Source organism: Ammospiza caudacuta, chromosome 24 (assembly GCF_027887145.1).
Source record: "Ammospiza caudacuta isolate bAmmCau1 chromosome 24, bAmmCau1.pri, whole genome shotgun sequence".
NCBI lineage: Eukaryota > Metazoa > Chordata > Aves > Passeriformes > Passerellidae > Ammospiza > Ammospiza caudacuta.
In genome coordinates, this window is record NC_080616.1 from 8582347 (window position 1) to 8607164 (window position 24818).

The 24818-nt window shown below is 53.0% G+C and overlaps 1 protein-coding gene and 1 long non-coding RNA gene across 4 annotated transcripts in view; one reads left to right on the plus strand and one right to left on the minus strand.

The window, feature by feature from the left end:
• Positions 1 to 15683, minus strand: SLC16A1 (solute carrier family 16 member 1). 3 transcript variants are annotated; one of them, XM_058819328.1, is made up of 5 exons: positions 15581 to 15683; positions 6753 to 7010; positions 3237 to 3380; positions 1913 to 2773; positions 1 to 1508 (listed from the first exon to the last, which is right to left on the minus strand). In XM_058819328.1, exons 2-5 carry the CDS (start codon positions 6967 to 6969, stop codon positions 1243 to 1245), a joined length of 1488 nt encoding a protein of 495 aa, XP_058675311.1. In that variant the 5' UTR covers positions 6970 to 7010; positions 15581 to 15683; the 3' UTR covers positions 1 to 1242. The 3 variants fall into 3 exon arrangements, with proteins under 3 accessions (XP_058675311.1, XP_058675309.1, XP_058675312.1); XM_058819326.1 differs by lacking the exon at positions 15581 to 15683 and adding an exon at positions 14656 to 14830; XM_058819329.1 differs by lacking the exon at positions 15581 to 15683 and adding an exon at positions 14750 to 14808.
• LOC131567634 (uncharacterized) overlaps positions 15054 to 24818 on the plus strand; it is a 15040-nt gene continuing 5275 nt past the window's right edge. Inside the window, exons 1-2 of the long non-coding RNA XR_009275650.1 lie at positions 15054 to 15179; positions 18607 to 18701. This is a non-coding gene — a long non-coding RNA (uncharacterized LOC131567634). The remainder of the gene's footprint in view (positions 15180 to 18606; positions 18702 to 24818) is intronic.

Here is a 24818-nt window from a genome sequence, read left to right on the forward strand (position 1 = left end):
TAAATTGTAAAAAAACAAGTTTATTTGAAAAAACTCAAGCCTCTTAACATGAATTCTGATCAACATTACTACAACTTGAGAGCCATTAACCTGCTCCACGTACGTTGAGATATTTTCCAACACTAAAAAATAAAAAATAAATACGTACAAATTCTTTCCTCCCCCTTACGTGTCCTAGATGTGAGAGGTTCAGCATCCACCACCTTAAGATCTCAGTTGAACAGAAGCAAGTAAAAGAGGTTTCTCTAACAGATAAAAGAGCAAAAGCAGAAAAAGTCTCAGGGATGTACCATCTCCACTCACCTCACCACTCTGCCCAAGGTCAGGCACCCAAAACAACCTGGCTGGATGGGATGCTCTGGTGGAAGCCCACCCCATGGGCAGGATGGGCCAGCACAGCCAACAGCAGCGTGAATGCCAGCAGCACAACCCGCACCCATTTCACATCACCTAGCACTGGGCTGAGAAGAGGCACTATTGAGGCAGAGTGGGGAGGCAGGGGGGACTCCAACAGTCCCCAAGGAAGGCTTGGGCAAGCAGGGCTGCCACAGCCCTGGAGTGGGTGACACTGCCCAACAAGAACCCCAGCCATCTTTCTTCAACCTGAATATCCCATGAGAGAACAGCTACAAAAACAGGGATTTTAAAGAACTACAGTAGCTAAAGTGTTTTTAAAACATACCTAAAGACCACCTAAAGAGCCAGGAGGCACTGGGCATGAGGGTTAAGGAGCACCTTGCCCCATGCCTGCATCTCCCCTGCAGAGGACCTGCAGTAAGAAGCGTATGAAGCAGTATTCATCCAGGGCCGGCCCTGAAGCCCATTGTGCTTCAACAAATCCAGTATCCTGCTTTTTATGGCTTTTTAACAAGAAAACTCCCCAAAACACACACATATTCCCCCCGCCCCCAACCCAAGCAGAATACAGAGCTAAAGCACAGTTTAGAGTTAAGGCTTGTTCAGATTCAGCTAGATATGGAGACTGTAAGGCACATATTAGTACATTCATGTTACTGTTAAAAAGCCAGACTATAAAAGCCCCCTGCCCCTGGACACACGAGGATACTGCACGCGTAGTCCTGTTACCTTTAACACAGATGGAAAGACAATTCAGAGCCTGTTTAAAAATGAACACCCGGTTTAAACACTTCTTACAGCCCCCCAGCGCCAGTGGAGCTCTGCCCTGGCTGCCACACCAAGGCAGCAGCACTTCCCCGACACTCTGGGATTAAGACTGGTCCCTCACATGCGGCTCTCCTCCTCTTTGACACCACCCTCCACATTCTTCTGAGGTGAGGGGGCTACATCATTTTTTTCCTCTTTCTTCTTCCCAGCCTCATCAATGTTGGTCTCGTCCTCCTTCCTATCCTTCTTCGCTTTCTCCTCCTTGGCCACCAGGCGATAGTTGATGCCCATCCCAATGAAGAGGTAGATCCCGGCGATGATCAGGACAACCCCACAGGCCCAGTATGTGTACTTGTAGTCACCATACATGTCATTGAGTTTCCCTAAAAGACAAGAGTATACAGTTCAGCAAGAAGCCCCCAAAGCAGCTCCAGGTCATGGAGATATTCCCAAGAGCAGCCCAAGCCCATCACCCTCACATTCAGACAAGGACCTGTCCCACATTCCTTTACTCCCTGCTTCCCTACCCTGTGCCACGGGTTCAGATCCCACTTCCTTGGCCAATTCTCAGTGGTCTACAGACTACTGCCCCAGTGCCATGGGCTGCCCATGGCTCAAGGGAACCCACCACCACTAAGCAACTCCAGGCAGACAGCCAGAGTCAAAGAACCATAGAATCATTAAGGTTGAGAAAGACTTTTAAGATCAAAGTTCAATCACCAACCCAGCACCACCCCATTAAAACCATGCGTTCTCAAGTGAGTTCTCCAGGCACAGCACATCCTACCTAGCAGAGGGGGTCCCAGAAGAACAGGGCAGCACTCCACGATGGTCACCAGGCCAACAGCACTAGAGAACCGCTGAGCTCCCACCAGGTCCATCAGGGTCTCAAAGAGAACTGAGCTCAGCCAGCCAAAGGCATAGCCAAAGAAGCCAGCATAAATGCAGAAGCCAGCATAGCTGGTGGACAAGGGGAGCAAGAGGTGGCAAACACCATTGTAAATAACAGAAATGGCAAAGAAATATTGGATGCGGGGTCTGACCCACTTGGTGTTTGCCACCAGTCCCATGGAAGGTCTGGCAAACATGTCCACAAAGGCCAGTATGGAGAGCAGGAAGGCTGCCGAGTCACTAGGAATCTTCTTGCTCTTCGCATAATTGCTGAGGAAGACCAAGGGAGCAAACAACCCGAAGAACATTATTACATTGCCTGACAGATAGAGCAGGAAGCCCCTGTGTTTGAATAGAGTCAGGTCCAAGAATTTGTTGATTGTCTGGAAGACTGAGCCCTTCTCTTTCTTGGCCTTTCCATCAATGAGGTCAGTGCTGGTGTCACCATCATCCTTTTTCCCCGCTTTCCCAGCCTCCTGCTGTGCTTCCTTATTGGTCTCTTTCTTCTGAACTGGCTTGGGACCTATGGGCCGCATCAGGGATCCAGCCACGCAGCAGTTCAGCAGGAGGCCACCCAAGATAAGGAAGCTGCCACGCCAGCCAAATATGCCAAAGAAGAACTGGTTGAGGGGTGCCAGGGTAGAGAGGAAGACAGGGCTGCCTGCCATTGCCAGCCCATTGGCCAGTGGACGCCTCTTAAAGAAGTACTTGCCAATCATGGTTAAGGCAGGGTTCAGGTTGAAGGCAAGTCCAAGACCTGCAGGAGAGAGATAAGCGGCTCAAGTCTTGGATGCCTCCAGCAGCACTGGCAGAAGGGCTAGTAGGACAAGTGGAGTTTTACTTCTGGGGAGTTCACAGCTCCATTTCCAACTTAGAATGATGGAATCATTTAGGTTAGAAAAGTCCTCTAAGAAAATGGAGTCCAACCATCCCTCCAGCATTGCCAGGTCCCCATTAACCCATGCCCCAAGCGTGACATCCACATGCTTTTTGAACACTTCCAGGGATGGTGATTCCACCAGTGCCCCAGACAGTCCATTCCAACAAGTGACTCATCCACTTCCCAGCTGGCATAAGCAGGAGTCAGCCCCTGCTGCCAGCTAAAGAGGCACCCAGGCAGTGACAAGAACCAGAACTCATGCAAATTCAGACATCAACTAATAACTACTGGGTTGAAGTTGCTCCTTTCACTGCCCCACTAGGGCAGAGCTATCACTTACCCCCTATGACCCCAATACAGAAGTAGAGCTCCTCCACCGTGTTGCAGAAGGAGGCTGCGATCAGCCCACAGCCGGAAAGGCAGCCGCCTACTAATATGATGGGCCGGCTGCCATACTTGTTCACCAGGATGCTGCTGATGGGACCTGGGCAAACAAAGGAGATGCACCAGAGAGGAGTTATCTTTGCATGAGAGACCAAATACACACACAAGCACACTGCATCTTTACTGCCAGATGATTCCAGCTTTCACACAGCATTGTTTCTCCCAGGTAGGGAACTGGGGTAAGGGGAAAGGACAGAAGGTTCAGAGGCAGCTGGAGACAAGAGAATCACAAAATGGTTTGGGTTGGAAGGGACCTTAAAGATCATCTTGTTCCAGCTCCTTGCCATGGGCAGGGACATTTCCTACTAGAACAGGTTGCTACAATCCAACCCACTCTTGGCCATTTCCAGGGATGGAGAAGACACAGCTTTTTTAGGCTTCTCTGTGCCAGGGCCTCATCATCCTCATGGAAGAATTTCTTCCTAAATATCTAATCTTAACCAACCATAAGAGAGAGAAAATTGTTGAAGCACAGAAAGCTTTGACTTCTCTGAGCAAGTTGCCTTCTGTGGGCTGAAAGAGGAGCTGCCCGGCCACCACCTGCCCCCAGAGACAGGGCTTTGGGACAGGCCAAAGCCACCTGCCTCATGCTGCACTGGGGGCTCTACCCTACTTGCAGCCACCCACTCACCATGAGCTGGGGTCTCAGCCACAAAGCAACTGCACATCTCCTGACAGAGGTTTCTGATCAAGACCAGATGAAGCTGTGAGGAAACACCTCTGGGTGCAAGTGAAGCTCCTCAGGGTTTAGGGAGAAGCAGCAGTGCCCCAGGAGAAGGGGTGCTTCTGTTTTCACTGCTATGCCTAATGCAGACAGGGGCCAATTGCCCTTTTAGGTGCTTCAGTATCAGGCGCTTTAATCCAAAGCAAACAGTGATTAGAGACTGCCAAGCATGCTCTACAGACACTAAAATGTATTTAAATACACTGAATGAACATCCATTGAATATTAACAGACCTTGCTCTGCCATTAACAGACAGAGAGGTTGTCAACATGTTATTCATGGGTCCTTGGATGGTACTTGACCTTTTTGCCCAGTTTAAACAAAAGTCTGAAGCAGTTTACAGAAGCCTTGGTGCTGCAGAGTCTGCTCCCAGCCTCACAGCATTCTGCTCTCTGCTACCAGAAGCTCCAGTGCAATGCCACCAGGGATGGGCCATGGCTCTGGGTCCTGTGAGAGGGGGCAGCAGCAGCACCTGGGAGCTGCCACATCACAAGGTGCACAGAGCACTCAGCACTTTGCAAAACCTGAACCTTGAACTCAGCAAATGTGATGCCCCTGAAAAGTCTAAATGCAGCCACAGCCTTTCTTCCGGGAAGTCCCCCTGAAAATAGCAGGCTCCAAAGGGCAATCAGCAGGAAGCCACGCAGCTGGGCAGTGCCAGGTACTCTAGGGGCAATTCTCCTCATCCCCCCCTTTTCTAAAGGAAAACAATACCCATACCTGTTTTCTAGATTCATTGGAAGTGTTTTTGACTAAACGTTACCTGATCTAACTTGATTGCTCAAGCTGCCAAAAACACGTAAATAATGGAATCTAATCCCAACATGGGGCTGACAAAGGAGCATTTGACACCATGACATCCATGCATCCTGATAGTGACTGCACAGGGCAGCTGGAGGGAAATGTGCTGCTTCCTCACACCTAGCCCTACCCAGGACAGAAGCTGCCCCAGCTCTGCGACGTTCTACTACTCCAGAGGATGAACTACTTTTTCAGCCTCCAAGCAGGCAGGTGTCCTAGGAGACAGGGAAAATGGGATGCACACTGGGACTGCTCCAGTGCAATTCAGGCTCTGTAAAGGGTCTGGTTTCAGCAGGAATGAATGGGGCAGCAGCAATTCCAGTGCTTCAGCAGCTGGGGGATGAATAAAAAGTTCTGAGATGGAAGCAATCCTCAAGAATCGAGTCCAACTCCTGGCTCTTCAAAGGACAACCCCAACAATCCTACCTTCTGCTTGAGAGTATTGTCCAAAATGCTCCTTGAGCTCTGGCAGCCTTGGGGCTGTGGCCACTGTTCTGGGAAGCCTGTTCAGTACTTGACCACCTTCTGGGGGAAAAATGCACCCAGGTAGATCTGGGGTACTTTCAGCATCCCTGCCACTAGCACATGGCCAAGCAGACCAAGACCAGCAGCTGCTGGAATTTAATGGCTACAGCTCAGTAAAAGCAGGAGGGACAGAATCATCATGAAGGGAGGGGGACATGGGGACAACTACTACTCCAGTACTGGAGGAGGGAGCTCTTACCCCTGCTGGCAGGCAGCTCCAGACAGTGCCCCCAGAAGAACCAGCTCTGAGCTATTGGGAGAGGAGGAATGGCCCAGATTGGGTCTCATTAAGGCAGTTACACGGTTTACAAGCTTGTTACAACATTGGAGCAGGAAAATGTGCTGGTCGCTTCGCTAGCTGAGCGAGGACAAAGCAGAGCCTGTTCCCTGCAAAGGAAAAGCCTCGTGCTCAGCCGGGAGCTGACGTCAGCTCCTTTGGATGCACAAATCCAACAAGGCTGCAGGCAACCTGCCAGCTGGGGACTGGCAGCAGGGACAAGCTCCTATTTGCCTCTGAAGTGGCCACAACAGCAGGCTCACAGTGTTTCTTTCAGCCCAGCACAAGACTGTGTTTGCAGGCACATACAAGACCCCAGGGTCTGGAGACCAGGAACACTGCATGCTGTTCGCCCACTAAAAACATGCATGAAGTACCCAGCTAGAGAGTTAAAAGTCTTCAAAAGGCAGCTTCTGAAGGACAGGGGAGGGAGTGGAGCTGTTTTAGTTTATGTGGGTTTGCCTTATTCTGCTCATGTCTCTGCACTTCCAGTGCACACCACCATTCTCAAACAGCACAAGCTGCCTACAGCACTGCTTGGCACCAGCAAGCAGTAACATGTGGCACGAGGCTTCAGTGCACTCCAAGCACAACTGTGCTGACAAGAAACTGAGGACAGATGCCTACATACACCCACTATTCCCTGAATTGGAAAAAAAAAAAACACAATGTCTTATCTGAAAGTGCCCCTAAGAGCAGAGTTGCCACATTGCCACACGTAGCAGAGCAGTTCCCTGGCCTTCAGGAGGATGCTGGGAGTAGACACAGCATCTGCAACTCACTGTAACAAGGACAAGGGCAGAATTACACAAGTCATAATTCCCCGGAAAGATTTTACAGCTTTGCAGAGGACAGATTAACCCGATTTTTGCATTCTGGGCATTAAATGGAACTTTCTGAGCAGCCTCCTTTAAGAAAACTCATTAAGGGAGGTTTTGCTCTCAGATAAGGAGAGAATTCAAAGTGTTAGCAAAATTTTGGTTGTTGTCACCACAGCCAGGTGGGAATCACCAGTCCCAGCAGGAGAGTAGCATCTTGTGCTGTGATGCAGAAGCACAAGTACCACTGCCTCCACCCCACTTACCTCCTGCATACATAACAGCCAGCATGATGGAGGAGATCCAGGACACTTTGCTGCTGGAGGCATTGAAGATGACCTCAATTTCTTTGAAGAACACTGTGATAGATTTGGGGAAGGCATAGGAAAAACCAATGGAAATGAAGGCTCCGACAACCACAGCCCATCCCCATCCTCCTTCAGGAGGAGTGTATCCTGCAGGGCCTCCGATGGGGGGTGGCATCTTGAATCAAGTCAGCAATGACTCAGTTGGGGATCAAAGATCTGCAAAGGACAAAGCATTGCCTCAGCTGAAAGCACAATCTCTGCTCCTGGCACACAACTGCACGGCTCAAGCTCTGTCTGCAAGGCTGGCATAGCACCAGTGCCCCCACCATCATGAGGAAAGTTGATCCGTGAGGTGAGAGCAGCCCAGGATCTCCAGCACAGTGGGCCACTCCAAAGCACACACTCAGATTGCAGCTGGCCTTTAAGAGCCCAGTCAGCAGTCAGCACACATTTTTAAGTGACAAATTTAAGACGTGACACCCTGACCTAAGCCTGGAAAGGACAGGCAGTGTCTGTGACAGCAGCCAGGACTTATCTGCACAGGCAGAGCTCCCAAAGCATGTGGGTTGCTGGAGTGCAACCCCAGCACCGCAAAATCCCAGGAAGCCCCAGGCCACCTAGAGCTGGAGCTGCACCAAGGATATTAAATGCAGAAATACTGAGGGGAAGCAAGTCCCCATGCACGAGCTGAACAGGACACCCCTATTTCTGCTGAAAAAGGGCAGTTGGGTGTCACAGCACACCCACCATCCCCAAAGGTCAGTGGCTATGGCTAAACTTAGCCTGAGTGGTGACCAAGGAAGGCTCCCATATGCCACCAGAGAAGGCAGAGGTGGATCCACACAGAGAAGTCCCAGCAGAGCCTGGTTCCCCTGCAGGGCACTTCTGGACCCAACTGCATCCAAACTCTCCTCCTTGATCAAAAAGGCTAGGCAGGTTTCACTGAGCACCCAAGTATAAAAACAATTCACTTAAAAATTTCAAAACTAGAAGTGACTAGAAAACAAACTAAACAGGAACTTGTCATTCAGGCTTGCTGAGGTGTGGAATCCCCTCGGAGAGGCTGACTGGGAGCAATCCAGAGGCCATCAAGGAAGGCTGTTCATGCATGGGCCCATACAGCAGCAGAACCACATCACACTCCAGAGCCACTGTTACTCCAAATGAAAGCTGGTACAGGCAGCTGAGAGCAGCACAAGGCATCACAGCAAGGAACTGTAGCAAGGGCAGCTGCTCACAAACAAGGGTCACAACATGCAAAGCCACAGAAACCACTACCAGCCCCAGAACTCCTGTGCAACCCCAGGGATTTCAGAAGGGATTTTCTGATGGACTGCAGCCCTCCCCAGCCTCACAGCCAGAAATACCCCCACCTCACTCACTCATATTAAGCACCACCAGCCAAGGGGACAGCATTAGGTTCCTTCACCAGAGCCCACCCCACACACCACAGCTCTCTGCTGCTCAAGTTTGCACTCAAGGGAAAAAGCTACCTTTGAGCAGGAGAGTCTTTTCCAGAGCTCCTGAGGTCATGCCAGGCAGAGTGACAACTTCAAAGCAGTGTGGTGCTGGCTCAGAGAGGTGCAGCCTCCTATTTATAGCCTGCATCCGCCCCAGCTCACAGCGATTACCATCTCATCCATGGCTGCTGACATGCCAGCATTTACCTGGCACATCCCTATAGCACACACTACAGGACTACAGGCTCCCGCCTTTTCACTCGCTCTGTGTCACTTGGTGCACATCCAAGGCTGGGATCCCAGCGTCCTGGTCAAAGCACAGCTGGTGATCCAGAGTCATGGGGAGATCCTGCTCCTTCCTACCTGGCACTGGAGGTACTGGCAGCAGTTATCTGATACAGCACCAGGTTTGCCAGAGCCACCTGACACCTGGCTGCAGTGATGCCCCAGACCCACACAGGGTGAGAGAAAGAAAAGCACAGGAGGTTGGATTCTGTAAGCTGCTAAGACTAGTTTAGTGTGACCCAGACAATGATTTTTCACTGGCAGGGTATTTTCCTGCATCCTGGCCAGTGCAACACATGACCATCATGAGCAGCTCCAAGCCACCCGCCACTCCAACAAAGGAATCATTGACAAGACGCTGCCCCTGGCACGTCCACAGCTGAACTATGCCCAGGAGCCAGAGCCCGTTTCCTCTGATTTCCTCTCTGGGACTCAACAGGATGAGCCGCATCTCCGGTGTCTGGCTGCAGGCAGATCCCTGGGCCAACACACACCTGTGAGCACCCACGTGGGACCACTGAGGGAGTGGCCAGGCTTCACAGAGACTCCCAATGCAGTCTGGTCTCTTGGAACACAGAGCAACCCACCCACCATGAGTACTGGAAATGGCTGAACATGCCCTCCCCACACAAGCTGCACACTGGAGCTTCCGCCACCTCTTGCTTTGAGTCACACTGAGCTTTCACAGCCTTCAGCAAACCCTAAAGCATCATCCAACCACAATGATTTATCCAAAACATTTTTGAAAGCTGAAACTACCAGGTGTTGGCTATAAAAGCTCCCAGCAAAGAATATAATCTACTTGTGAGCACTAATTAAAACTACAGGCAATAAAAGCCATCCAAGGCAAAGGCTGAGGAGGTTTTGATGAGGTGTTGGAGATTTTTCCCTTTTGTTCCTGAGACATATACACTGGTTTAATTCTTCCACCGTTCCCAAGGAGCTCAACTGCTCCAAAATGACTGTGGCTTGGTTAATTTATTTTTAATTCCCCTACAAGCAGCATTTCTCCTCCTGAGGTGGCATCTCTCTGTAAAATAAAAGGCTTCTGGCAGGTTAGACATGACCTCTCTTGCATGGCTGAAGCACAAGGAAAAACCTTGAGCTGAACAAGATTTTGAGACCAAAGATTCCCAAAGTCTGACGCCAGAGAATTTACACAAAGAGTTCTGCATGCCACAACACTCTTCCCTGACTCACTGAAAATCCTTATTAAGAAAGACCAGTTTTAGAAAGCTCATCATTCAACTGCATTAGGCTTCTTGACAATTTACTCCTTGCCCCCACACGGAATTAGTTTCAAACAAGTGAGGAAAAAAAATAAAGCACATGTAAGGCAGCCAGCCCAACTGGGAAGATTCCCTCCCTTTTGCAAAAAGGGAAATTAAAAAAACAAAAAACAACGAGAACACATAGTTAGGACATTTTCAGCTGTTTTGGAAGAGTTGCAGCATGGAAGATGTGATTAGAAATCAAATTCACAGCTGCCAGGCAGCCAGCTACAGTTCATCCTATTAGGAATTAAAATAACCATATTTGCAGTAATTAAGACTGATGAGACCAAGTAATGACTGAGTATCACAACTGCTCCCTATAAAAGTCCTGACTAATCTGCAGGAATGGGTAGCCTACAGCCACCCTCCTCTGCACAGCAAGAGTGAGAGCAGGAATTGAGACAATGAGGATGGTATCACCCCAAAACAGATCCCTCAGAAGACTAAAAACCTGTCATCTCCTAGGTCCCACCCACAAGCAGTTATCCTTTCTCCAAAGGGGCCTGGAACAGTATGATTTCAAGACTTTTAGTTACATAATGCAGTAAATTGCTGTGCTTTTGAAAGCTCAGATTGGCAGGACTCCAGCACAGAAAGACAGAGGCTCACATTATAGAGCACTGCAAATGCCCCAAAGTATTTCTGGGGCAAAGCCTTTACTGAAGTGGTTCACATCACTGCTTTTTGGGGTCAAAGGAAGAGAACCATTCCCCCATCCAAGCAGAGACCCTGCCCAGGCACAACACACCTCTGCCTCTACTCACACACCCCTCCAGCTCAAGGCTTCCCTACAGTGATTATACACTCAGTGGCACCTGCTGCCCCCTTTGAGCTCACAAAGCCTTTCCACTGGAGCAGGGCTCTCTGAGTACCTGGGAACTAGAGCAGGGCAGGCAGGGGGCCTCAACTCTTGCTCCAAGGAGCAGAACAAGCTGAGAGACCCATATATTTCTCTCACAACCCACCATCAGCCTAGTGCCCACACAGGTTTGTGCTGCAGCTATTGGAGGTTCATCTGGTATCTTCACAGGTGTGAAATCCACAGTGGCTCATCCCAGCCCTGTTGTCTTTGCTTTTTGTTCCTCCTGTGCTCCCCCAGATTGAGATGGACATAGCATTGTCCAGAGAAGGATTTCCACAGCAAAAAGATGCTCAGGGATGTCCCAGCTATCCAACAGCCATTTGGGCATCTTGTGCCCTTGTAAGCTGGACCCAGCCTTTGGGCTAGAAATGCCATCAGTGAAACACCTAGGCCAGGAAGGATGGGCACAAAGCTGCCCCTTGCTAGCAGCAGAGTTGGCACTCCCAGAGGGAGCTCTCCCCTCAAGCCCCCAGCAGAAAGGGGGATGCTGTTCCCCAGGAGCTCATTCCCATCAGCCCAGCCCAAAGAATTAGCCACATCCAGCCCCCCGCCAAGCCCAGCTCACCACAAGAAGCTCTTGCAGTGCTCAGCACAGGGCCATAAACATCCATGGGACATTTGCCCAACATGGGGAGCTGGCAGGCCCCCAGAATCTCTCCTTCTGATCCCTAAAACTAAACTGAGATCTCCTGCTGGGGAAATGAAGGGGCTGGCAATCACCAGCTGTTCACAGCCTGTAACACTCTATACCTTCAAATTTGGCCTTTTTCTGGCCTGAAGTGAGACAAAATAGAGATTGTCAGGAGACACCACTTTCACCAGTTTTAAGTGGGTTTAGAGCATTATGCACAGAGCTTTAATTCCAGCAGGCACCCACAGGCAGGGTTTAACCTGGCAGCACATGGCCTACGTGACTCCCCAGTGCTTCCAAGGGCTCTGCACTGGGACAATAGTCAATTGAGGCCCTGCTCAGCCCCAGCCTGTGCTGCTGGGGTGAGCCAAGGTCAGCAGCACAGGCACGGCTCACTCAAGGCCAGCAGCCCGCACAGGCAAGCTCAAAGTTTTGGCCCAGGAGCAGCCCAGCCCACTCAGTGCCTCTTCCCACCAGAAATGGCCAACACACTCCCAGACATGCCCTGGTCTGCCGGCCCGGTGAGCTAGCACCAGCACGCAGACAGACAGACAGACGCCATGGGGCACAGCATTGGCAGCCACCCTCCTCCAGCTCCCCCACAGGCAGCACAAGCCTCAGCCCGCAGAGGCACAGATCATCCTGCTCATCCCACCGGGCACAGCCACGGTCTTTCCCTGGACACTCACAATTGGTCTTTCTGGTGGACACAGCTCCTCAGCCCCCAAAACACCCCCAGCATGGCACAGGGCAAGAAAGGCTGCAAGCTGCCCTGCAAAGTGAAGTGTTGGGATAGTTTGTTGGCAGCTTTGAGGGAAGCCAACCAGCCATAGAGATGAGCAGCTATTTGTGTCCACCAGAGAAGCTCCCGTCTGGGGCTGCTGCGCCTGGTTGTTAGCATCACCAATGCTTAGTAAGAATCAACCATCTTACTGGTGTGAGGAAGCATGAAGTTAAGCTTAAGCAAGATACCAACAAGCCCAAGGGAGAAAGCCTGGCTTATTTCTACACCAGAGCCTGGCTGTGGTCATGGCTCTTCTAGAGCCCTCTAATGCAAAATCCTGCAGCCAGAGGGGTTTGCAGACCAGTTAAAGGAATATTATGTGAGGCAAGCAGCTCTTGCATGTAGTCTGGGCTCACATCAGCTTTAGCCCCCAGCACAGCACCCAGAGTCCCCCCATCCCTAGGGAAAGAGATTCTCATGCCACCAGCTTCCAGCCAAACCCCTGTCTCAGGTGGGGACAGGAGATGCTCAAGCCCCTGCACACAGTTTCCCTGTCACACCCTGAGCACAAGCTGTGCTCTGCCAGGACACAGAGTTGATCCTCCCTGCACTAGCGGTGCTCAGGAACGCTCCCAGGACACCCTGTGCCCTCACAGAAATCCTCAGAATGAGAAAAATGTAGTATGGACTAGCATCGGCATTCTTTCATTAGAGACCCACAATGCCAGCCAGAGACAGCTCCGGGTGTCTTGGCAAAGCAGGGGGCTGCAAAATCAGAAAAAGTCACAGCGGTTACCATCAAACTGAACTGGCTGTCCCTTCCCTATGAGCAGGAGTCTGAATTTTGATCCCAGCCACTGCCACATTATAGCTACCTTCAAGCCCTCAAACTACAGATGAGTAAGCACCAGGATGGAGGTGGGATATGCACACCAAGGACTCAAAAACACAAGGGTGGAGGTGGGAGAGGAGGTCACACCAAGGACCCAGGGGTACATGGATGGAAACTCGCATCAAGAACCCAGCCCTCAAACCAGGACCAAGGCAGCACTGGGATGGAGGCAGGAGAGGAGTCACACCGAGGGCCCAGTAGCACTTCGGTGGCTGTGGTTTCAGTAATTAACTACAGCCCCAGGTGGATTTTCCTTAGCTACAGAACTACTTTGAACCTGCTCTAAGGACACAGTGAGTCATACCGATACCACCAGTGAGAGGCTCCCACTTTCTTAAGTCTGTTATAGGCTGATTCCTGAAGAGGAAATGGGAAATGCCATAGAAGTGCAACAGTAGATTTGCACTACAGGGCCTAATGAGATGCACCTCCCAAGCCTATGTGCAGCTTTTCAACTACTCATAAAGGAGATCTGACAGCGTGAAAGTCACTGGGTATTTCCCACCCTGGCTGCCAGATAAATCAGGCCAACTGTGCCAAATAGGAGCCAAGAGAAAGCACACACGACAATTCACACCTTTTCCAGGTAACACATCCTGAAAGGGAACAATGTTTCACACCTTCCCAAGGAGCTAGGACAGCCACAGGCACCCCCACAGAGATATCTGACATACACTAGCAGAACTTGTTTGTAATTGGGAGGTCCTTCACCCCGGCGGTTCATCTAAAATCAAGGAAGTTCCTCCCCAACAAAGGCACTATCAGCAGCTTGGGGGAGTTTCTTTACGCCCAGCACACTCCTGCTCCCTGCCCTAGCCCATTTCTCAGCACTGCTCCTATCCTTCCAGACACAGCCAAGGCAACCTCAGCGCAAAGACACCCAGGACAATCCAACAGCACTAAATTATCTCACTTAGCATGAAAATGGGATGCCTGTACACCACAAAAAGACTTAAGGCTCACAGAAAGGCACAAAACCAGAATCACTATACCTGCTTCCTTGTGATGAAACTAAGGAAACCCACCTTTTTCCTAAGAAAAAAATTGAAGCTGGAGAGCATGAATAACCATTGTGCAAAAGGTCCACACTTAAGGGGCAGGGTGCGAGCACTCAGGCCATTTACTGTTTCAGGACACAAATCCCACCTCTCCTGCCGAAGATCCTCCTGTTCACACTCATCCCCTTTGCCTGAATCAACTTTCAAACCCTCCGGCATTGTTCACCTTCATGATACATTCGTGCACCCTTCAGCTGCAGGACTCCTGCCCGACCTGCAATACCTACCCTGGGCGAAGCATGCCAGCAGCATGTCTGGAGTCCAGTCCCGCTAAGCTCCCCGGGGGCCAGCAAACACCTGCCAGAGGCCACCAGGCTTCAACCACAGCAGACCCCAGGACCCGAGCCGGTCGGTCTTGGCTCTAGGAGTGTTCTGACAGCCCCTTGCTGCCCAGCGAGTGTAAGCTACCACCAGCCACCACTGAGCTCTAGAAGCCCCAGCTTTCTGCTGCTGGTCATCACAGTGCCTCGCCAGCTGACCGATTCGCACACCAGAGGGTGGATGCACGCCTCAAACACCTATGGGGCCAACGTGACCTTACGACTACCTCCTCCCTGAGCAGGGCAGAAACAAGCGCTAAAGGCACCTTTCCTGGAGTCGGAGCACGGTTCTGCAGTCTATCCTGCACAGCCACCAGGGGATCACGGAGCTGAATGCCTCGGGTGACTCACCCACCTGAGCAGCCTCGAATGCCCGAGGTCCAGCTCTGAGCCTGCCACGAGGAGTCACCTGAAGGCCGGTATGAGCGGCTTCGCGTTGCAGGGCTTACCCAGATGCTGCAGAGCTCACCCTGAAGGCTGCAGGAGCGCTCCCCATGGCGACGAGAGTTACCCCTGTCCACCCCAATACCGCAGACCCACTCCCAGGACATGGCTCCCACGCAGCTGCCCTGCCTTTATCAAGGGCCCTCCCTGCCTTTATCAAGGGCCAAACACACACAGTGATCACCTCCTTCCTGCCCCGCGGAGTTTATCGAGCACCCTCAGATGGTGCGGAGATTCCCCCGCGCGGCCCCAAAAACACGCTAGGGGAGCGTCTTGAGAGGCCGGGCAGGGGAAACGAGGAGCTCCCCAGGACAGGGAACCCCCACTTCGGGGCAACGGGGCTACCCAGGCCCCCCCGAGGCCATCATTATACATCCTCACCGTTCGCCGGGAGAAGGAGGCCGGGGACACCACCACCCCAGGGCGCTACTGCCGGTAAGAGAGGAACGAGGGCGCTCGGGGCAGGGTATTGAGGGATCCTCACCACGCGGCCACGGCAGAGCGGGAACAAAACATGGCTCCCCCCTCAGTCCGGGGGCGGGGGAGACCGGAGCGGAGGTTCCAACACAGCCACAGACGCCAGTGCGGAACGAACCGACCACCGCACGGACGGGCTGCGCGACTGGCCACAGGGGCGGCCCCCCGCTCCAAGAACGGCCCAGGACCATCACCGGCTCCAGGACCTCACAGCCGGGCCGGCAGCTGCGGTCCCGGGGAGCGCGGAGCCGCCACAGTGCGTGGGGTTCCCATAGCTAGACCCTGACTCCGGGGCCTGACCCCGAGCCCCCCCCTCGCTCGCCCGTCCCGTCGCGCCACGTGGGCCGCCTGCGCCCTACCTGCGGGTGCCGCCGCCGCCGCCGAATGCTGCCGCCCCCGCCCCCGCCGCTATAAGGGCGGAGGGGGGCGGGAGCGGGGCGTGTCCGGCCACGCTCCGCCTCCCACTCGCCACGTGCGCCTCGCGGCCCCCCCGACCCCCGCCCGCCCTCACGAGCCCCGGGGGCCCCGCGAGCCGGGCCGTGCGCCACAGCACGTACTGCCCCGGCACGGGCTGCCCCGGCACGGCACAGCACGGCACAGCACGGCACGGCCCCACGGGCCGCCACGGCCCCACGGGCCGCCACAGCACGTACTGCCCCGGCACGGGCTGCCCCGGCACGGCACAGCACGGCACGGCCCCACGGGCCGCCACAGCACGTACTGCCCCGGCACGGGCTGCCCCGGCACGGCACAGCACGGCACAGCACGGCACGGCCCCACGGGCCGCCACAGCACGTACTGCCCCGGCACGGGCTGCCCCGGCACGGCACAGCACGGCACGGCCCCACGGGCCGCCACAGCACGTACTGCCCCGGCACGGGCTGCCCCGGCACGGCACAGCACGGCACGGCCCCACGGGCCGCCACAGCACGTACTGCCCCGGCACGGGCTGCCCCGGCACGGCACAGCACGGCACAGCACGGCACGGCCCCACGGGCCGCCACAGCACGTACTGCCCCGGCACGGGCTGCCCCGGCACGGCACAGCACGGCACGGCCCCACGGGCCGCCACAGCACGTACTGCCCCGGCACGGGCTGCCCCGGCACGGCACAGCACGGCACGGCCCCACGGGCCGCCACAGCACGTACTGCCCCGGCACGGGCTGCCCCGGCACGGCACAGCACGGCACGGCCCCACGGGCCGCCACAGCACGTACTGCCCCGGCACGGGCTGCCCCGGCACGGCACAGCACGGCACGGCCCCACGGGCCGCCACAGCACGTACTGCCCCGGCACGGGCTGCCCCGGCACGGCACAGCACGGCACGGCCCCACGGGCCGCCACAGCACGTACTGCCCCGGCAAGGGCTGCCCCGGCACGGCACAGCACGGCACGGCCCCACGGGCCGCCACAGCACCGGCCGCCACGGGCCCCCGGTGGTGGCGGGACGGGCTTTGGGGCCGAGTGTACTGGGAGGCCAGCCCGGATGACACTGCCCGGCGCAGCGGCAGCGCGGGACTTCCCTGAACTTGTCCCACGGAGTGACTCGGCACAGGAGTTCCACTCGCTGGGCAGGAACAGGGGGTCCCCTTGCCCTCATCCCTCCTGGGGGTCCTGGACACGCTCCCGAGAGTCCTGACCCCACTTGTGGGATTCCTAGTCCCGCCATTGGGGATCCTGGCCCGGCTCCTGGGGGGCCCTGACCCCACTCCCGGGAGTCCTGGCCCCATTCCTAGCATACCTGGCCCTGCACCCGGTGGTCCCAGACCCCTTCAGGTGCAGAATGCTGCACAGTGTCTGTATTAAAACACAGCAGCACCTAAAAATCCATGAAAATTAAAATACATTGCCTGATGATTGTGCTTTTGTGTTCACCACATTTCTTAGCGTTGCCAGCCCTTGCTGGCAGCTGTGCTCCTATGAAGGTAAGGACACACTGCTGGGGGGGTCATTTGTGGTGATCACAGTTATTTCAGCTGGGCCTTTGTACCCAGAGATGTGAAGGAGCTGGATGCCCTTGCCATTTCACTCACTGTTTGGTTCTGCAGGATGAAACAGTCTCAGGCTCTGCGTGCTAAACGGTGCATGGGAGAGGCCCTTGCTGGCAGCACGTTCCCATCCCAAGCAGAGCTCCTCATCTCTGGATGCAAACCAGTCTGTGGCAGCCGTGCATCCCATGTTCTTCACTCCCTGCATGTCCCAAGTCCTACACGAAGAGACTGTTACCTGGGCATACCTTTCTCCGGCTGCTGTCTCCCAAAGCCTAATGATGCTGCTTGACTTCTTGGTTGCCTATATAATGCTCTAATTCATTTCATAGCCAAAAGAAGAGTGGTGTAGTTCAACTGTGAGTCAAGGAAGGGAAAAAAGAGTGATGCTCCACAGATGGAGACAGAGCAGCTGTGGGGAGGAACCAGCTCTTCCATATCAAAGGAACCACTGCTCCTCCATCACACCAAGCATGGTCACGGGTGTACTCTGAGCATGTTGAGGCACTGAATGGACCAGGTGCACTCAATAAAAGGCCAGGGACTACAACCAACTCTTTCACCCACTTCTGAGGTGAGACACCATAACCCAAAGAGTGAGTGGGTGGGAGGATCTCTTGATCCATCTGTTCCTATGTGACTGAGCAGGGAGAGGCCTGTGCTCTGTTTTGCTTAAACAACAAAGATGGCAGAGCTCAAGGGAGCAGGGAGCTGCCAGAACAGTGATGGACTGGAAGGGCAGGTGAGAAGCTGCAGGACATCTCTGCTGTTCCTGCTCTTACTGCTCCTGCTGCTTCTCCATCTTACTGAAAATGGCAAGGAGTCCTTCCTGCTCTGTGTTGCTGCATTTTTGTCTCCTTTAAAAGACGGATTTAACAGTAATCCTATTAAGAATTTTTTTCTTGTGAGGAAAACAGGATATTGTTTCAGGATATTGGGCAACAAAGCTGTCCTTGAAAAGCAACACTAAGCAGCCTCGCAGTCCTGTTTCTGACTGCATTTCTGGTGGACACTAATCAAGTTCAACATCCGGGACAGCCAAACGATTTCATTTCCAGAATGTGAGAGAGGCCTCAGCAGAGCAGTACAAATCCGGGTTTTCTGTGTTCCACTGTAAACATTATGGACCTCCAGTAATCTCAAAATATAATCATTACTTCTGATTTCTCTTGGAATTAATGTCTGTAGCAGATGCAGAAGTCTAGTCCTCATCTGTCATGAATACGTGTGTCCTGCTTGATAAGAGAGGTAACAACGTGAGTCCAAATCCAGGAATTCTTGGAAATCTCTTCGGAAAGTCTGTTCCATTGAGATATCCATCCTAGTTTCCTGACTAGGCTTTGGAAAAGGGTTTTCTGAGCTTTTGGATTGACATTTCACTTCAACTGACTTTCCAGGCTCTGAGTTTACCCCATGACAACGGAAGCAGAAGAGAAGGCATCAAATCACTGTCCTTATGGAATGTGCAAGTTCTCCTCCATGGATGATATAGGTACGACATTGTTCAGGGCTGTATTGATGTAGCAGCCTTAGCAGTTGTTTAGAAAATAATTTGCCTTAGAAAGAAAGGGCCTGCTAAGATGTTCAAAATGACCGCTATCGCCATTTTGAGGAAGACCTCTGTGGTTGTGTTCATTTTTATGCTCATTTAGATCAACACTTTTTACCTGCCTGGACTCCCATTGCTGCTCTGTTGCTGCCTGTGTCGGGTTCACACATATGTCCCTCAGCAATGCAGACCAGCATTTAATGAGGTTTTGTGTCCCCAAAGATCTCCCTTGGATCCTGACACTTGTGGCCATGTCAGAGAGACCTGCATTTGCCAGCATGAAGAACCCCATACTTGTTACCTAGTGGCAGTGGAGATAATTCCTTATCAAAATTGGCATTGGACCACCATGTGACCAGTGAGTGGTGAGACAGACAGTGATTTGGCTCATGAGATGATGTAAAGCTAGCAGAAAAAGGGTAATCTCCTGGAGTCTTTCTCATAAGCCCTGACCAAAAGGGACTGCCACCTCACTGTGAGCTCCAGGGGAAGGGGAGTGAGGAGGATGGTGTGGTATGGTGGCAGTCAGAGGCAAGTGGCAGCAAGTCAGCTGGTCCAGCTGTTCCAGATGGGAAGAGGGTAACTGTGCCTTGTAGAGAGCTTTGCCTGTGGCATTTGCTTTGACCTGGCTTTCCTGCATCCTGCCTAAGAAAGAGAAGGCTGTGCTGGCTCCAGCTGCATCCTGGCAACTGCCACTCCTGCTCTTTGCTGCCCGGAGAAGCATGCTTTCCTTGGAGAGCTTGCCTAGAAATAAGTGAATCTTGACCACAGGGAGACCACATGGCAAAACTGAGATGTCACCATTGGGGTAGTCTTCCCTTATCCCTTGTACTGTGCCTCTTCCTCATGCTCTGGGGTGAGAGCTCCCTGGCTCTGTTCAATGGGCTCCTCATGCTGCAGCCTGCACAAGCACGTCACCTTTTGCCAAGGAACTTATCTGCCACAAGAAGTAGTATCTCCATTCTTCCTGCCCCTCCGTTCCTGGACCAGAGGAAAGTGAGGCTGTTCAATGTCCTTTTTGCAATACTAATTGAATGCTCTGTGAGGACTCACTCATGAGGCCCTCTGCTCCCTCTTCAAGGAGTGTGTGGACTGCTGTCCTTCCCTGATTGCTATCCCATATGCTCCCTGTGCAGCCACATTCTCCTTCCTTCTTTCCCAAGTGCTGGCTGCCTGACTAGCACATCTTGGCAACACCAGTCCTCACTCAACCAGGTCCATCCTTTGGGGTCTGTAGCCACTGCTGCCAGTGCCTCCAGGCAGGCAGGGAAAGGGGCTGATGTTTCCTCTGGCATGAGGGGCTTGGTGTGTGAATGTCACCCCAGGGAGTGAGAGCCCACTGGAATGGAGCATCACCACAGAGGACACACAGAGGTGAGGCTGCTTGGATGAACACTCAACTGCATCCCAGCCACACTGTTGTTGTGTTGTTGTCTTCAAGCTGGGGTCACCCAAACCAGTCTGACCAGCACAAGATCCTGTTCTGCTACATACACGAGATGCTGGGATCGTCTTTATCCAAAAGCCTTCTGGCAGAGCTGGGGACCCCTGAGGCAAGAGGCAAGGGTACTCAGTCAGGCCATGGCAGTGGGTGTACTTCTTGCCGTGTCCTGCTGTCCCATGGGATCTCCACTGTCCCAGAACATGCTGTTTTAATGACTCTATTCCTGTTCTTGGGGTGGGGAGGAAAAGGTGGGGGCTCGGCAAATAATTTAACCATATCCTACACCAAATAACTTCACATGTCAATAACACTAGCTCACCTGCATTTCATTCTCTGTTGTATCCCTGCCCAGAGAGGCTGTTTCCTCCTGGTTCCAGCCTGCCCTGCATGGTCCCTGGCTGTCAAGAGGTTGATGGCATTCCTAGCCATGTCTCTTCATCTTCAAACAGGATTCAGCATCTCTGCTTCTCCACACAATGCATCTTTAGGATCAGTTTCCACTGCAGAGGGGTTTGTTGACTGGGCTGCTTCTAGGAGGATGCTACCTTCTGTGAGCTCAGGGTAGTTTCACCATGGGGATGAGCTGGAGCTTGGGGCTGTGCTCCAGTTCCGTTTCTCTTTTGCAGCATCTATAGCAGCTGTTCTCTTGGAATATTGCACAAAGCCAGGCTTCTCTCTTGGAGTACTTGACATTTTTGGTCCTGCATCATCTCAGGAGAGCTTGGGGCACTCCTGTAGGTGTGAAGAGGAAGGGAAAGGACTGCAGGCAGCCTGACAGCCAAGAGGTTTGATCAGCTGACCCTGACACCTGTGAAGATATCTCTCAGTCCCTGGCCATGCTGGTCTCACTCCCCCGTTGCTCTCAGGCCACTCCTGCCCCACAGCAAGCTGTGGTTGTCTGGCCCGACACTCCCCTCCCAAGTCACAACATGGCTGGGATGGCCATTGGGATGTCTCGACCCCACAAGTCCCTGGGGAGGCAGTGAGTGCTGAGACAAGTGCATGCTGAGAACAGACAAAAACACAAACCCCAGTATTTGTCCAGAAATCTGCTCAGAATTCCTTTGGCCTTGATGAGCCTGGAGGATTATTTTCGTTAGGTATTTTTAGACTGGAGCCTGGCAAGTACCAGATGGCTAGGATTTCCTGGCTTGGGCACCCAGCCGATGGACAGCATGGAACCTGCTTCTGCTGCTCCACTGGGGAGCCCTGACTGTCAGTGCATCAGTGCACTGGGATGGCCAAGATGACAAGCACTTAGGAAGGAAGGCACTTGTAGCATGGGCAATGAGGTCACACCTGGCCCATGTGTACAGCTCCTCGGGGCTGAGCACCTCTCCATCCTTGGGGAAGGCACTGAGCCCTCTCTCTCTGCCAAGCCAGCACCAGGGCAGATCCCCATGCTGCTCTGTATCTGGGAGACTGTCAGGGAAGGCAGAAACTGCAGTGAGGAAGGCAGGGACATGCTGCCATTCTCCTGCACCAGCAAGGAGAGCCCTCAGGTGAGCTCCTGGTGGTTCAGATTGCGTTTCTGAGAAGAACCACCTCTGGAGTCACATGTATGCCTGTGCAGTAACCATGACCCCACTTGCAGTGCCAAGGGGAGGCAGAGGGGACAATAGTCTGTGTGACTCTTCCCCGGCATCCGTACCCAGGTGCCTTGAACTCTCTTGCCCCCATGGATAGCAGCAGCATGAGGACACTTCAGCCCCATTCTCCCTCTCTGGGCTGCTCAATACCTGAATGTTCCCCCAAAATAGCCCACCAGAGGCCATCCGTAATGAAAAGAGAGAGAAAGGGGTACCTGCACCACACTGCTAGCAACGCCCTGGCCGGTGCAGCTGCCTGTCTCTTTAAATGCCCAGCCCCCAGCCCATCAGGCTGCATGTAGGTGAGCAGGGGAGACAGGAGAGCCAACACTGACAGTTTCTTGGTGGCTGAGTGTGTCACTGTTTCCATCTTCCCCTTGCTGGCAGGGCCCAGTGGCAGGACAGCCACAGTGTGCTCACATCCCACACTGTGAGCACACAACCTATTGTGTGCATGTGTAAATACGTATTTGTGCTGCTTGTTTCCAAAACCCCTCTTGTTCTGTTCCCAAAGAGCCTGGACTGACAATGTCAGGAAAGCCTCTGTCCCCCTGGCTTTGTTTGACCGTGCTTGTTTGGAGGAAAGATCCCCGGAGAGGAGCTCACTGCTGCTGCGTGCCCTGACACAGGTTTGCTCCTGACAGGGAGTGGGCCCCAGGTCTGAGCAGGGAGGACGCCCTGCAGGCTCTGTTCCCTGACAGGGCCAACCCAGCATCGTTTCTGACCCTGGACAAATGGGAGCAAGGAAGAGTGCCCATGGCTGGCTCGTTTGGAGATGGTTTTTCTGAAGTGGGTCAGGTGCCCTCCCTGCACAAACACAGGCCTAAGTCCAACACCACCAAAGTACACTAACAGTTTGAGGCAGCCCTTGGCCCAGAACAGGTTTTGGGGACTTTGCCTTTTGCTGCCACGGAGATGGGATTTCATGCGCTGCCAGCAGCAAAACTCAGGTCAGAATGCAGCTGGCTTGTCCTTGGGAAGCTGCTGCTTCACTGCCACATGCACCCTCCCATCCCACTAGGATGGTCTCCCCACTCTGCCCACCCACCCTACTTGCTCTGCCCATTCTGCAGGTCATCACAGAATCATAGAATCATAGAAACATTCAGGTTGTTACAAATAGTAACATTCCAAAACAGTTTCATTCCACCTCCCCACAACAGCAGAGATGCTACACACTAGATCAGGTCTCACTCCTCTCTCTGAAATAGTGTTGTCCATAGTGGTGACCAGAAAGAAGGTTGTTTTGGGGAAGAAAATATATTCACATAGCCCAACTCCTACCTTCCAAGTCAACACTACTGGATATAAGGTTTGGACACTGTGAAGTGTCCATCAAAACTAGCTCTCACCAGCAAATTCAGTTCCACCTTCTCCACGTGCTGTTTTAAGGTGGGTTTGCACACACTCTGGTGACTGAGCTCCATAGGCAGGAGGAGTTACATAAAGCAATTTAATCAGTCTTTTGTGCAAGCCAGGTCTTCTTCTTCAACTTGGCAGGTACCCCATGAACTCACTTTTGACCCATTGTGGCGGCACAACCACCCCTGGCTCAACAGTTACATAGGCACAGGGTGGGTGCACCATGCTGGTTTCAAAAACTCATAGCAGAAAATAGTTGCAATAGCCCCCGTTACAAATCCCTGATCTTCCATAATCAGAGAATAGGGTTAAATGTGCCTAATAAGCTCATTCTAAATTGCCATTACTTCTCTAATAATAGCTGATAAACCAGTCTTTTGTGGGACAACAAACATTTCTGTTATTCCCCAAGCCCAGCTTGGGGATAGGACAAATAAAGCCAGCTCTTTTTTTAAAGCAGGAGGTCATGCTTCCTCTTAGGATAAAGGCGCTGCTACCCTTTCCCTGGTTTACAGGCTTAAAGGCACAAAATTCAGTGATACAAAATGTCAAAGAAAATTAGATTTTTGAGCAGGAGCAGCTAAAGACAAGTCAGACAGACTGGCACTGAGCTCCCTCCACATGTGTGTTTAGCAGATAATTTGTTATCACCCCAGTTCAAAGTTAACCGGCTGGAAAGCTGCTGCGGGAGAGTTGGCTGATCTGCAGTTTCAGATTTCCATGTGTCAGTTGGACACAAACAAAAAAAACTCAAAAAGCTTGTTTTTTATTAAGCCTGTTGGTGCCGGGTACAAATACTTACTTTCTAGGTGGAAGTTCATTAGGGCACAAGCACCAAACGTGATTAATCACACAATGCCCGGTGCCATGGCTTGGGTGGCGGCAGCTCTTGATGCTGCCCTGTGATTTTCACTTCCCTGTCCTGAGCTGGAGGGATGAGGGAAGAGGAGCAGGATGACAGAGTTTCCTTACACCCTCTGTCTTTGGGGATTCAGGCACTGGCCTGGGTAGACTAAAGTCTCAGACCATTGCACCGGCAGCCCTCCTCTCTGAGCAGCACCGTGAGTCCCCCGAGTCCCCATTTGGCTCCAAATGCCCCAGTACAGGGATTAAGGGACTCCTTCAGCTCCATCTCGTTGGGTCTGTGGCAGGAAGCTGTGGTCAAGGCTGTTTGCCTGCCCAAGCTCATCTGCTATTCTTACCTTGCGGGGGTGAGCTGTGTTTTCACTGTCTCAGAGATGGAATTTGCCTGTTATGCTTTGGAAAAGCAGCCAACTATGGTGCAGAGAGCGGGAGGGGAGGCACGTGGTCTGGGCTCACAGCAGATAATTGTCGTAGGGCTAGCAGCAGCTGCAGACCTTGCTTCCAGGTCTCCTGCAGCATCCCAGCCCCCTTTGCCTTGCGGGATGCCCTGACCATGCTCCCCTAGGATGCCCAGGGCTCAGGTATCCCAGGATGGAGAGTTTCCCTCTAAGTGTCTGAGCTCTGCCAGAACCAGCCCAGCACCTCTGCGGCATTGCAAGCTGCATGGCCGCCTCTTGCTCTGCCCCTCAGCCCATGCTGGGGGAAAGAACCTCAGCTCCAGGGCAGCAATGGTCACACTGCCACCTGCCAGTGTTCCCCCTGCACCTGGGGGCTCAGCTCTCTGCCACAAAGCCACGGCAC